This window comes from Corythoichthys intestinalis, chromosome 8 (assembly GCF_030265065.1).
Source record: "Corythoichthys intestinalis isolate RoL2023-P3 chromosome 8, ASM3026506v1, whole genome shotgun sequence".
In the NCBI taxonomy this organism is placed as follows: Eukaryota; Metazoa; Chordata; class Actinopteri; order Syngnathiformes; family Syngnathidae; genus Corythoichthys; species Corythoichthys intestinalis.
Genome location: NC_080402.1, coordinates 26,739,277 through 26,754,822, shown reverse-complemented (window position 1 = coordinate 26,754,822; position 15,546 = coordinate 26,739,277). Strand labels below are relative to the sequence as shown.

Here is a 15,546-nt window from a genome sequence, read left to right as displayed (position 1 = left end):
CTTTTTTATATTGTCCTTATTGAAAGGATCTGCTGCATCATAAATTATTTTGTGGGTTTCCACCTCCATGATGAAGCGCTCATCATCCATCTTCGCTCGTGTTTAAACCGTGATTAGGCACCTGGGTTGTTACGTCCAGGCCCAGCTCCGCCCATTTTGCCGGATGCGTGTCCGGCAAAAATAGAAAATAGCCTATACCATCCGGCGGGCATGCGGCACGCCGGAGGTGGTACGCAGTCAAGCCGGAGCACTGACGCGGCCGGTATACGTTGAACAATAGGATATAATGGGAACGGATTGGCTCCGGCGCTATTTTTTGCCGGAGTCGGAACGCAAACGCAACGATCACGCATGCGGTGTACTTGGGCCTTAAGGCGTTGTTCCCATCACTTTATCAAAAGCATATACGTACATTGCCTTGCAAAAGTATTCGGCCCCCTTGAACCTTGCAACCTTTCGCCACATTTCAGGCTTCAAACATAAAGATATAAAATTTTAATTTTTTGTCAAGAATCAACAACAAGTGGGACACAATCGTGAAGTGGAACAAAATTTATTGGATGATTTCAACTTTTTTAACAAATAAAAAACTGAAAAGTGGGGCGTGCAATATTATTCGGCCCCCTTGCGTTAATACTTTGTAGCGCCACCTTTTGCTCCAATTACAGCTGCAAGTCGCTTGGGGTATGTTTCTATCAATTTTGCACATCGAGAGACTGACATTCTTGCCCATTCTTCCTTGCAAAACAGCTCGAGCTCAGTGAGGTTGGATGGAGAGTGTTTGTGAACAGCAGTCTTCAGCTCTTTCCACAGATTCTCGATTGGATTCAGGTCTGGACTTTGACTTGGCCATTCTAACACCTGGATACGTTTTTTTTTTTAACCATTCCATTGTAGATTTGGCTTTATGTTTTGGATCATTGTCCTGTTGGAAGATAAATCTCCGTCCCAGTCTCAGGTCTTGTGCAGATACCAACAGGTTTTCTTCCAGAATGTTCCTGTATTTGGCTGCATCCATCTTCCCGTCAATTTTAACCATCTTCCCTGTCCCTGCTGAAGAAAAGCAGGCCCAAACCATGATGGTGCCACCACCATGTTTGACAGTGTGGGATGGTGTGTTCAGGGTGATGAGCTGTGTTGCTTTTACGCCAAACATATCGTTTTGCATTGTGGCCAAAAAGTTCAATTTTGGTTTCATCTGACCAGAGCACCTTCTTCCACATGTTTTGTGTGTCTCCCAGGTGGCTTGTGGCAAACTTTAAACGAGACTTTTTATGGATATCTTTGAGAAATGGCTTTCTTCTTGCCACTCTTCCATAAAGGCCAGATTTGTGCAGTGTACGACTGATTGTTGTCCTATGAACAGACTCTCCCACCTCAGCTGTAGATCTCTGCAGTTCATCCAGAGTGATCATGGGCCTCTTGGCTGCATCTCTGATCAGTTTTCTCCTTGTTTGAGAAGAAAGTTTGGCAGGACGGCCGGTTCTTGGTAGATTTGCAGTGGTCTGATGCTCCTTCCATTTCAATATGATGGCTTGCACAGTGCTCCTTGAGATGTTTAAAGCTTGGGATATCTTTTTGTATCCAAATCCGGCTTTAAACTTCTCCACAACAGTATCTCGGACCTGCCTGGTGTGTTCCTTGGTTTTCATAATGCTCTCTGCACTTTAAACAGAACCCTGAGAGTATCACAGAGCAGGTGCATTTATACGGAGACTTGATTACACACAGGTGGATTCTATTTATCATCATCGGTCATTTAGGACAACATTGGATCATTCAGAGATCCTCACTGAACTTCTGGAGTGAGTTTGCTGCACTGAAAGCAAAGGGGCCGAATAATATTGCACGCCCCACTTTTCAGTTTTTTATTTGTTAAAAAAGTTTAAATTATCCAATAAATGTTGTTCCACTTCACGATTGTGTCCCACTTGTTGTTGATTCTTGACAAAAAAATTAAATATCATATCTTTATGTTTGAAGCCTGAAATGTGGCGAAAGGTTGCAAGATTCAAGGGGGCTGAATACTTTTGCAAGGCACTGTACATGCAATCAAGCTTCTCGAACACACATCTACATAGAAATGGAAAAGATTATAGTGAGGAAAAAAAATATATAACATTGAAAAAAATTATTTTTAAAAATATTGACAAGTAGTTCAGTTCAATTCAAATTTTTCAGGCATGCTGCCAAATAAAGTTTTTATTTTATTTTTTATTTTGCGCACTCAATAAAGCTTTTTGACCAGGTCACGACACACAGCCTACTCTTTCGCCGTTTGCGCGCTGCTGTCACTTCTACTCGCCGAGACGCTGACTCATCCAAAGAAAACAACGACAAATACCGCTAATCTTCTTCCTTGAGTCAGTGAAATAATGCATTAGCTTGCGCTAAATGTTGTTTTGGATTCATTCTGCACATTTCAAAGTCCCTCGCTCAAACCAACCGGCCGTTGCTTGCTTCGCATGCCTCCCTTTCATTAGTTGGCGCCTCGCTCGGAAATTCATTAAAAATGATCACATTTGGTTCGTCCTTCTTGACATCACAACGGCTCTTGGGATATGCAGTCTTTTGTGTTGCTTTCGGTTTTGAAAAAGGACAAGAAATGATGGAAATATGGAGATACACTAGATACATGGTCCATGCAGCGTTTTAATATATATTTATGAGGGCAATAAAACTATAAAACTCAAATGACATTATCTCCAGTTTTTCTTGGTCGATTGACTTCAAATAAAAACTGGTGTGGACATCAACTTCCGCACTTTCAAATGAGACCAACCAGCGCCACGTGGTTGACATAATTACAACGTGACGAAACTTCAAAGACAATATGCGTAAACGCGTCGCTGCCGACACGTTCGGTGTTAAAGGGCTAAAGAACCACATATTGCAATTAAATGGGATTTGTATTGTGTGCATTTAAGGATAACATTCATTTTAATATTCAGGTGCTCTAGCTTAATTACCATGTGTCATAAAATAGAAATTTAAAAGTAAATTTCCTAATTGTTTAATGTCCATATGAAACAAGGACACCTATTGTCTTTGCCTGTTGTTGTGCATTCATCACTATAAATGCTTGGGGAACAAAAGGGGCCATGTTTTCAGTAAGAGCTTCAAGGTGAAAATGAATATTTGTTTAAATCCCTTTAAAGCAATTTAATTAAAAAAAACAAAACAAAACAAAACAAAAAAAAAACAAGCTTTTCAGACCGTGAAAAGACGATACTAAATTTCAAGAATGCAGTATGTGAGGTAATGCTTTGAATGCATTTCTCCTTCCTGCCTCATGGAGGCCTGCTTGGCTTGAAACTGTACAGTAAACATTTACAGGAAAGCGAATTAATCCAGCGCTATTTATTTCCTCTCCTTCAGCTTGCTGTATTCGCTGCCTTAGGCTGAGTCTTACAGATTAAGCCAAAACAATAGAATATCATACCTGCCGAGGGGAGACGAACAAAAGTGTCTCTGCAAACAGTGCAGCTTATGTGATTTAACCAAGTGGGATGCGGTCATAAATACCATAAGAAGAGCTTGAGATGGGTGTTAGTAATGTGGTTAGTCTGCAGTGTGCTTTGAACATAACATGAACATTCCGAAGGACAGAAGCCATGAGGGATATTTGTATGAAATTAAAAATAACCAAAGAAATACAATGTATTGCATTCAGAACGCATGTTACCGGGAAGATACATTAAGTAGGATCACACTGACCTTCTAGGTTGATCCCAAGAAACCGGTGTGCGAGAATATTGATCTTCTGCCTCTTGATTCTCATCCAACTTTATCAGCATTTTACTTTCAACTCCATTCTCCTTCTTTTCCTCTCCATCTTTTGGTTCTTCCTCCCCATTTTTGTCAATTTTTAGAATCTGACGACTGAGAAGAACATACTTGTATTTATGAGTGAAAAGTTAATTAACCCCTTCAGACCTAAGTATGCTGCTAAAGGCCATGACACATTTGTGTCTCTAAACCAATAAATACACTGAATTTAGTTGCTATTGCCACTTCTGGGAGATAAATGGAGGAAACTTAACCCATTGAAATTAAATAATAACGTTTGGCAAGCCCTCTATGGCCCTTAAAAAATGGCGGACCAAACGCAACTTCAAAAAGGATAACGTAAAGTGTTCATTTCTCATCAAAAACACATTAACATTAAAAATAACCAATTAAAGCATGAAATATCCCCAACGAAAATATTGCACTCTGTTCTGGTGTTTGAGTAGAGTAAAAATAAGATTTTTTTTTGCCCAGCAGAAAAAATGCAGGTTTGAAGGGGTTAAAAACAACAATCAAACAAACAAAAAAACAAATCAAAAACAAAAAACATCTTAATGACAGAAATCAAGTACACGGATCCCTCGTTTTATCGACCTCGATAATAGAAAGCCGCGAAGTAGAGGTGTAGCTTATTTACATTATAAAAAAAAAAAAAAAATGTGTTTAATGTATTCATTCAGATTTAGCAGTGGAAAGAGATGCATATAAGACATGATTTTTTCCCTTTTTTCCCTAAAGTATAATTGTTTATTAAAGTGCATAAAAAAGGAGAAAAAAAAGTCTTAAATAGCATTATTATGTGAATTAGAATCATATTTTGAGACGATTCGACTATATACAACAATTTAACAAAGCGCAGACGACGAGAAATTAGTCTTTTAATCTGCCGGTTAGCCATGCCTACCATTATAAGGCTCTTGCGTCCCCAACAGGTGGATGACATCAGCGGAGTCACGTTAGCATGCAGCCCATTGAGTGGGAATTTTTCAGAACGAGGAAAACGCGACGAACGATATTTTATGCCACCTAAGTCGGGCTTATGTCATTTCCCTTCCCCGGCTTCGGAGAATGTAAACAAACCAAGAGGCGTGACAGCTAGCCGACATGCTAATCCGAACCGAGTGATGTTTCAAAGTCTTCGAAGCGGAAAATCACACATAACTAGCCCGGATCATTTCACATGACGACTGGGTTGTCGATTGTCTTCGCCGATCGGCAACCAGCCCGGCGGCGAACAAGTTAGAGCTCATCGTTTCCCTGCTAAGGGTAGAGGGCTCGTTTGCGGGGAAGCAGCAAAGGGGGCCACCTACATATTTAAAGGATCCCAGTGTTTGACATAATACAAAAGACGATGTTTACTCACTTCCTTGTAAGTCCCATGGTCCGACAGTAGTAGGGCTTGTTTTGGCCAATATCCACCGGTGAATGGGAACCTTTTGAAACCCCAAAAAGGCTCACACGCCACTCCTTCGCACAGCAAGATTTTTCTGCAGCCGTTTGGCTAGCGTGATGCGAAAAATAAAACCGCAGAATACGCTGAATCCTTAGTCCTTCTCATACAATAGTATGGCTGTATAGTGAAGAGGACTCCTTCTCCCGTACACGTCACGTGGGATTAAAAAAATTGAATAAATATATATCGATCGCTTTTTCACACATCCAAGTGGTCCATTTCATTCAGGAGCATAAAATACCGTGTGTATTATGAAATAAACATGCTTTTTTGTGTCAGAGGCACTTTAAATTTCGTCATTGAGGGAGTCCTCTCTATTCAATTCATGCTGCTTAGAACAGCACACAACACAACGAGTTGCCACAGTGACTACAGCCAATGTTTAACAAGTTAAACGAGACGTCGCCCTTTGAAAGGTCGTTATCTGGCAACTTCAAAGCAGCTCCCTTGTCATTCATCGTTAACTTTAACAAGCTGCAACTGCCTGGTGAAAATGAAACGCTTCAGGAGGGTGAGTGAGAGGCTGTACACGATCAGACGGGATATCTCTATAAAATCCTGCATTTATTTATTTATTTATTTTTTTAGTTGGGGAAAAAAAAAATCCGCGATGGACTGAGGGCGCAATGTTTGAAGCGCGAAGTAGCGAGGGATCATTGTATAATAATAGCTAAACTCTCCTGTTGATTTCATTTCCCCCCCAAAAATCAATACCATCAGTGTCCACATGGGTATTATTAATAAATGGAGAAAGAATATGTAAAATAATGACACTGCAGCATAAACCGAGTCCTTTGATGGGCAAAGTATTTTAGGTTCAATTTTCAGCCAGCGAGGTCACAATGAAGTACCATTTGGCTGTGAGACCGATTTTTTCCGCTATTTATTTAACGGTGCAGGGGTGTATTGAGCCTATTTTGAGGTGAGTAATGGTGTTGCTATTTGCAAACCATGAGCCTATAGCCAGTTAGCTTACATAGAAGTAGGCAGAACAAATAGTTTCAATAAAAATGAAAAGGAGGGGAGCATGCAAAAGGAAGAAAGTGAGGATAGGATAAAAGCCGGAAGGAGAGAGGAAATGAGGAGAGAGAGGGCCAGAGAGAGTCAGCCCGTAAAACAGATAGAAAAAGCGTACACACAAAGTATTGAAAGGAAGCAGTGAAGAAAGGCTGCAGAGAAAAATGGGAACGAGGCAGGGGTGGTGGTAAGGTGGTGTGGGTGTCGGATGGAGAGGGAGGACAAGTCAGGGAGACAGAGTGAAAGCGGGGACAGACAGAAGCGAAACAATTCATTTTCGCTGACAGTCAGCAATGAGATCCATAAGCGAACAGCTAAATATAACTCAAGAGATTCAAAATGCAGGGCAGAGAGAGTAAGAAGGAAAGAGAACGAGAGAGAGCGAGACAGAGAGAGAGACATGCACACCAGCTACAAAGGATGGAAAGGAGAAAATATGGACTTGAGACTGTCACCGAGCATACTCATGGATAGGGGGTAATTAAAGCGTCAGATAATAACTCAGAGCATTAGCACTAGTGAGGATGCTGGAAAAGTGAAGATGTGTGATATGTTACACTCATAAATTCCTAAGGTGAACACATTATAGAATTTACATTCCCCATAATGTATAGCTGCACATTTCATAGTCTCTCTGCAGCAAACATATCAATATATGATAGAACAGCAGCCTTGTGGTCCAATAAAGTCATAAAGCTGAGACAGGTTTATCTTGCACTAGGTCGGCATTAGGTGAGCATGAATAATAGGCAGGGAGCTGTGGAGCTTACATTACCTCGGGTCTGGAGCAGGACTCGCACTAGAGACTATGGCTGTGTCTTCTAATGGGAAGGATGTTTTGCCTGGGGCCAGATCTGGACACGGAGCCTTACAGTGGGAAGAGTATCTGGCCAACAAATGATCTGAAGACAGGGTAGGTGGCGTGGGGGCGGAGGGTGGGTCTTCAAGGATGGATGCCAACGGGGGCAAACACAGTCGGGTTCGGTGCTCATCCACCTGATTTGCTGGCACATAATTTATACTGGGAGTGAAAGGTAGGAAAACAGAAGACGGTTACAAGCAGGACCATACAATATATGGATAATGTACATAGCAGCCTCTCTGAGACCCTCAATTTGGCCAACTTTCAATATTGTCCGAAATGCATGTGTGATACATCACTGGAAAGCTTAAAATCTCAATTTTCTGGGGGAACAAAAATTTTGAACAGGAAGGCATTAAAAAAAATAAATAAATAAAACAGCAAAACCCTAATTGGAGGCGAGAGCAGAATTAAAGACGCCACAATTTTAATCATATATTATTGCGTACTTACCTTGTTTCGATCCAAAAACTCCATGTGACATGTATCACCGAGTGTCAAGACACAGCTGTGAATGGCCACAGCCAGATTTTTTAAATTTTATTTTATGGGTAAAACATGGTGATATAACAAGGGTCGCGATGCAGAAATCGCAGACAACAAGGAGTGGTTGAGATTTTCTTTTTCATATAGTTACCCTTTTAAACGTTATTTTTCAATCGTTTTTTGTTTGGATCAATTATTTATCATCTAACATATTGGGGAAAATGCGACAGTAACAAAAAAATACAATTAAGCGTAAAAAAAAATGAAAATGTTTTACAAATCACTGTATTCTGTTTTTATGCTGAACACAACGTCGATACTTCATTTAAAATTTGGTCGTATACATAAACCGATCAGTTGACTTATCTAAGAGATGATCGGTGATTAGTTGAACATCAAAATAATCATTTATTGCAGCCTTAATATACAGTTGGTTGATGTGTTCACATAGAAAGGGAATTTGTTGCATGACCAAACTGGTAACACCAAACCTTGGAATTAAAATCAACGATTAAGCATGGGATTACTTCCTCAGGGACTTTTCTGACACACCTTATTCAAGCGGTAGACGTTACGACCTACCATTTATTTTAGGAAAGTATGCAAACACAATTCAGAGTTTTTTTGATGTAAAGTAATATCAGATGAATTCCTACATGGGCAAATAATTTCTAAGTCGTTGTGGTAAATATCAGTGTTGTAATAGCACTCCAGTACCAATAAGGTGCTTTTCTTGGGTAACAAGGCTTTTCAATTCATGTTATAGTAAACATTTTTTGTTGTTTTTTATGTTGAGAGGCTGATCTTCTGAGGGTTTGGACATTTCAAGATTAAACATGTTTTTTTCAACAAATAAATTGGCAAAAAAAAAATTTTTTTAAAGAAAAAAAAGAAATGCGTGACTTTTTTACAGACGCGAAATTGTTCATTGTGACGTAATTCGTTTAAAAGTTTAAAATATGCGAGTGAATAATTTTTTAAAGTCGTTTTTTTTTAACTATAATTTAGACATCAATTAATGATTCTAAGCTAAAAATGACAGAATTTTGAATAATAAATATAATTACTTACCTTCTTTTTATGGCTAGGTTAAAACAAAAGCGGTTGTGCGACGTCTGTAAACGGGGGTTTGCAGGGTAAAACGGACAAATTAAAAATAGTTCGGAGGCTTAGTGCGCCATGAATCTGCTCTGGCAGTATATAGACGAGGGGTGGTCAAACTATTCCACAAAGGGCCGCAGTGGGTGCGGGTTTTTATTCATACCCATCATGAGGACAGCTTTTCACCAATCCGGTTTTTTACAAGTGCAATCAGTAGATTTCAATCAGGTGCTTCTTGTTTCCAATGATACCTCATTGGCTAAACTGTCTGTGCTGAATAAGTTTGAACAAAGACCAGGACCCACTGCGGCCCTCGAGGACTGGTTTGCCCACCCCTGATATAGACATATTGTTCTATCAAACACAACAGTTCTTTTGGCTTAAACTACAGCAGTTTATTTTATGGAGGGTTGCAAGAGCAGAAACTGCTTTTTCAGTCTTGTCTGTGTTTTCCGCCACATCGAAAACACGACAGTAAAACGTAATTACAAATGGCAAAAGAAAGTGTTTGTGTGTGTGATGTCCCTCCCCCAAAAATTCTTATTGCCTTGGTTCCATCAAAGAACAAGCCGATTGCAGATATATTTTTTGCTAAGGACTCTCTAATACCGGCGGTGTACTGGTACTGGATCTCAATGAGTTTGAATGATGTACCTTATGTAATAGTGGTAATAACAATCTCAACAGTTTTACTTGTTCACAAACATGTTTTATGTTATTTATCTAAAGTGTCAAGGACACATTAAAGGCTCACTCCCATTTTCCTCCCTTCTGCCAGTGAGCATGCTGTTTAAATTGGCCGAATGAGCCAAATCCCTGCTTCCACTCATGATGGCAGATTGAATATGTGGCTACTAAACTGTTGTGACTGAGCCATGTGGACAGCCTGGCTTGTCTCAACAGAGGCACTTTTTATAGAGACAAGCCCTCACCCTTGCATGTCTGTCTTACTGGAAGGCTCATCTGCTTCCACTCCCTGCTAAGTTTTTCTGCAGTCCTGTCAGGAGGAGGCAGTGTGAGCATGTGTGTGTGCAAAACTTTCATGTGCATCCATGGTGTTGCTATTTAAAACGGTCTTTTATTCCAAAGAGCAGTGTTCAAGGTGAGATGAGAGATGAATTATTCAGAGATTTTTCTCATAGCAGCAAAAAGGAGTTTTGGGAGGTTAGACCATTGAAAGGCTCCACGTGTGTGTACAAGCAAGCGTGAGTGAGGGAGATTGAAAGAAATGAGTGAGTGGGTGTTTTGCAGGGCAACAGTGCAATAGGGATGAGGGACATTTTCAATCAGAAGCACAAGAACTGCTATTGCCAGTAAATATGTAACAAATATGCCCCAAGTACTGCAAAAATAAATTTTATTGCCTGATCTAATTCAACACATGGTGAAAAACAAATTAGCCAATTAACTAAACCAAATATCTCATAAAATGTACACTGATATATATAATATTTCCCTTTTACAATGCCAAGGCACCAATTTTGCATTAGAAAAATGTCACAGCACTGTGCCAAACAACAATGTCATAAAACATACACTACAGTTCAAATCTTTGAATGGTATATATTTAGGGCTGTCAAAATTATCGCGTTAACGGGCGGTAATTAATTTTTCAATTTAATCATGTTAAAATATTTGACGCAATTAACGCACATGCCCCGCTCAAACAGATTAAAATGACAGCACAGTGTCATGTCAACTTGTTACTTGTGTTTTTTGGTGTTTTGTCGCCATCTGCTGGCACTTGGGTGCGACTGATTTTATGGGTTTCAGCACAATGAGCATTGTGTAAATATTGACATCAACAATGGCGAGCTTTTTGATTGAAAATTTTGCAACTTTTATTAAAATGAAAACATTAAGACGGGTTTTAATATAAAATTTCTATAACTTGTACTAACATTTATCTTTTAAGAACTACAAGTCTTGCTATCCATGGATCGCTTTAACAGAATGTTAATGTTAATGCCATCTTGTTGATTTATTGTTATAATAAACAAATACAGTACTCATGTACAGTAAGTTGAATGTGTATATCTGGCTTGTGTCTTATCTTTCCATTCCGACAATAATTTACAGAAAAATATGGCATATTTTATAGATGGTTTGAATTGCGATTAATTACGATTAATCAATTTTTAAACTGTGATTAACTCGATTAAAAATTTTAATCGTTAGACAGCCCTAATATATATATGCGGATTTTCACTTTATGCACTTGGGTCTGGTCCCCATAAATGGGAATAAGTCAGGGATCACTGTACACTATAACATAGATAATTAAGTTTAATTTCAAAAGTTTCGAATAACTAGAAACTGAAATTTCAGGCGAAATCACAATGGGGCTTCGCTGTGGTACATCAGGTCACTTTCTGTTGATTTGGGGACATTTCGGGGACACTTCGTATTGATATCAGGTCACTTCCTGTTAATTTGGAGACATTTCGGGGACACCACCAGTTCATATCAGGTCGCCTTATTTCAGTTTGGGGACATTTCGGGGTCATGTCCTGTTCATATCAGATTACTTCCTGTTGATTTTGGGACATTTCGGGGACACATCCTGTTGATATCAGGTCATTTCCTGTTGATTTTGGGACATTTCGGGGACACGTCTTAATTCACTTCTTGTTGATGTGAGGACATTTCGGGTACATGTTTTGTTGATATCAGGCCACTTTTTGTTTATTTGGGGACATTTGGGTGACACATCCTGTTGCTACCAGGTCATTTCCTGTTTATTTGGGGACATTCATATTTCCTGTTTATTTGGGGACATTTCGGGGACACATACTGTTGCTATCGAGTCATTTCCTGTTTATTTGGGGACATTTCAGGGACAATATCAGGTGACTTTCTGTTGATTTGGAGACATTTCAGGGACACGTCCTGTTAATATCAGGTCATTTCTTGTTGATTTGGAGACATTTCGGGGACACGTCCTGTTGATATCAGGCCACTTCCTGGTTATTTGTGGACATTTGGGGTACACATCCTGTCGCTATCAGGTCATTTCCTGCTTATTTGGGGACATTTCAGGGACAATATCAGGTGACTTCCTGTTGATTTGGGGACATTTCGGGGACACGTTCTGTTAATATAAGGTCACTTCCTGTTGATTTGGGGACATTTCAGGGACACGTCATGTTGCATGGCTGTCAATGGTATCGACTTACTTGGGCGCCATCAAAGGGCTGGAATGGTTTTTGGTAAAAAAAAAAAAAAAAAAAAAAATCACAACCACGCAGGTTTTTCTGCCATTGAAAATGAATGGGAAATTTGAATGTACATGACTGTCAATGGCATCCGATTAGAAATGAATGGGACAGTTTTGGGCAAATTTTAGAGAAACCGTAAAGTTTTGGCAAATTCTGTATACGCCTTTTATGCCCCTTACCGTCCTGGAATTTTTTTAATGTGTAAATTATGCGATTCGGTCAAAAAATGTAGGACTAGTTACATTTTGAAAAACTTTTTTTTTTTTTTTTTTTTTTACCCAGCGTTTACGACCAAATGGAAAATATTGGGGGCGGGGGTCATTCGAAAAATTCCATGCGTTGTGCGAAAATTTTGGTCATATTGATATTTGAACGGTGACAGTCGGTCAAACGGTTTGGGCTGTGCGGCGCGCCGAAGAAACGCCATTCAAAAAAGTACATTGAATTTTATTATCTGGGCCTTTGCCTTGTAAAGCCCCATCTAATGAAAGAATACCCCCCTTGTCTCAATTTACTCACAAACTGACCAACTATGTGTAAAATGTACGCCTGTTTAACTGAAAACTGCCCACAATTCCAAGGTTTTCTTGCTTTTTGCCTAAAGCCAAATGTAATAACACCCTGGAGACCCTATGTTGTGTCCAGCACAGGTCTAAACTTTCATCTTGTGTGTTTGGGCAGACATTCAGTTGATACAGCAATTGGCAATTTGATAGACATACAGGGGGATAAAATCTGACGGCATTTTGTGTTTTGAGGTGACCCCTTTCCCACAAATAAGCAGGCTTGTTCCCTTGCCCTTTAAGAACTTAAATTTAAATTTATGGTGCACCGCTCGTCCTCTACATGACAGTAAAAGAAACTGCTTTGTTTGAGTACAAGGTCGACGCACACTTGTCATTAGGAAGTACATAAAGACCTCATGGATATACAGTATGATGGAAGTAAGGCAGATCACAGATGTTGGTGAAATGGACACTTTGAGACCGCCTGCCAACCTGATTGCTCAGGCTGCTAAGACCAAACCCCCACTACTCCCATCACCGGCTGTGCTGTACCAAGTGGGATGATGTAAAAGGGTGCCTCTGGTCAAAATTGTACCTTCTATTTTTCTAGGCCAAACTTACTCTCTGTAATGACCTGAAACATACTGAGCAATAATTAGTCCTAATGTGTCTAGTATTTTTAAAACAATTTCATGTTTTTGCTCTAAAGTACGCCTGTATCACAAAGCTGCAGGACGCTTCCGGATAAGAGTGTAAAACTGTGGCGAGGCCATCAAGAGTTATTGGGGTATAGCAATGGTATCACGTGAGTATTTTACGGCTTTAGTAAGTCATTGGAGCCTAGTGTTAAAACACTGCACAAATTTCAAAAGGATACAGTGACAAGGATTGCCTGGAAGTGTTTTGTCAAGCTCAATTGTGAGGACCAACAAATGGACTCATCTCTGCAAGTTTCATCACAAACGGCTAAGAAATTGGCTATCATAGCTCGTGTGCCGAATCGGTTGCCATTAGGTGTGCCAACCAAATACCCCGAATGCACTTTTGGGACACCAGCTATTATTATTATTAGCTATTAGCAACTATACATTAGCAGCTAGCCTATATCTCCCAGTCCACGTCTTGATCTCCACCATATCTCGATATATCAAGCTTACTCGACATAGGAATGCTTCCTGCTGTGCAAGGATAAACATCCATATGTATTACTACTGTTAAGGCGCTTAGGTGGGGATACGGGACAGATGCCTCTGCACTTGGCCGCAGCAGCTACAGTGGCGTCTCATGGGCGAAAATGCATTTGACGCTCTAGTTTACTTCAGCATATTACTAATTGCCCTTACTATTCACATACGAAGTAAATGACTTGTGCTTTTTATTCATTTATTTGTATATTTTGCCTCCGGGTTCAATGGTTTTTGTATTCTTAATTGTGTCTTGCGACTTTCACGTTGAATTACGCTATACAAATAAATTTGCCTTGCCTGCCTACAATCAACATGCAGTTTGTCTTCAACTACCATACGTAGATAGTCCAAATCATATAGGCGCTGGCGACTCATCTTCATCCATCTCGTCTATCATATTGCCTTTCAAAATGACCCAACCCTCAGGCTCCCCTCACTGCACAGCACTCTCAATGTGTCCCTCATTGTCCCTTGAACAAATTTTCACTGAAAGCTCCGATGTATCCCAAGAAATATCCACTGATTTGCCATCGACTTGAGACTTAGTGGCAGTTTACATGGCGACTCTGCGACATGAAGACGCAATGACTGAGTAGCAGAATTCCCTCGCGTTCATATGGTGTCGGCGAAGACGAAAAATTCTGAATCCTGCCTCCAAAGTGGAAGAATTCGATTGCAGGGGCTTGAGGGGGGCTGGCTCCGCATGCAAATCAAAAGATCCTGCCATGCGGGACCCGCACCGATAACGTCAGCCCTCGTCAGCACTGCCCCTTAGATTAGATTTAGGGGCCGTTTACACGGTGACTCTCCGAGAATACGAAAAATGTCAAATTTGCATTTATATGGGCCCGTCTCCATTCGAACAATGTCGCAATTCCGCATGAAAACGATGTAGTATTCATGCCTGGCCCTAGGGGGCAGTGCAGATTTACAAGATGACAGCGAATGCTGCACTTTGACCCCCACCAAGCTCCTCATCCCGGAAAAAAAATATGCCCGCCCATTCGAAGCAATAGCATTTTTCTTTTGTTCAAAAAAGCACAAAAATGGAAACATTCAGATATTTAATTTTAAAATATTATTAAAACAGTAAATTAAAGCCGACATTCCGCCATATTTGCTGTTTTTAATGTTAAGTAGCACTGCTGCGCACGCCCAATGTCACGCGTACGAGTGGTGACGTTATCAGAGCGGTCTCGCGCCGCGGGAGCCTTTAATATCCATGCGGAGCAAGCCCCCCTCAGTCCCCCGCAATTGAGTTCTTCCACTTTGGAGGCAGGATTCTGAATTTTTCGTCTCCGCCTTCCGTCTTCGCCGACACCATATGCATGCGAGGCCATTCCGCTACTCAGTCATTGCGTCTTTGTCGCAGAGTTGCCATGTAAACTGCCCCTTCTGTCTGTAATCGTGTTGCACTCAGCTGTTCATCCCAAGTGATATCACAAGTTTTCTAGGACTGCTGAATTTGTTTCAGGTGAGGCTTGACTATACTTTTTTTTTTTTTTTTTTTTTTTTACAACATTTTTTTCACTATCTACTCGTGCTAAAAACCAATGCGTCATCTTGAGATTTGTTGTCATTCAGATTTAATGCAGACAATTAAAAAAAAAAATGCCACTGGAGATGCACTTTAAAAATATATAGTCCAACTAATAATGTGGTGAGGAATGGATTAATTCATTTATTTATATGTAAATTGACTTAAAAGGCTCGATGCACATATTTAAGACAAACACATCACACATCTGCCAGCCTTTGCCTTGATCGCCTGTTCACCAGAATTGCCTACAACTAGCTGTCTACACTGTGCTGGAGCTTAGATTTATCAGTGTTACAAAAACATTAAAAAAAACATTTCATCAAGTAAGTTGCAAAATAAATCAGGTGAGCTCCATTTTTCTTAAAATGCATATTAATAAAAAGAAAA

General features: G+C 40.1%; 1 protein-coding gene across 1 annotated transcript in view; it reads right to left on the bottom strand.

Moving 5' to 3' along the window:
- Positions 1–15,546, bottom strand: part of si:dkey-92j12.5 (multiple PDZ domain protein) — a 118,168-nt gene that overhangs the window by 45,495 nt on the left and 57,127 nt on the right. Inside the window, exons 20-21 of the mRNA XM_057843319.1 lie at positions 7,035–7,280; positions 3,718–3,882 (exon numbers count right to left, since the gene is read on the bottom strand). Coding sequence (XP_057699302.1) covers positions 3,718–3,882; positions 7,035–7,280 — 411 coding nt within the window. The remainder of the gene's footprint in view (positions 1–3,717; positions 3,883–7,034; positions 7,281–15,546) is intronic.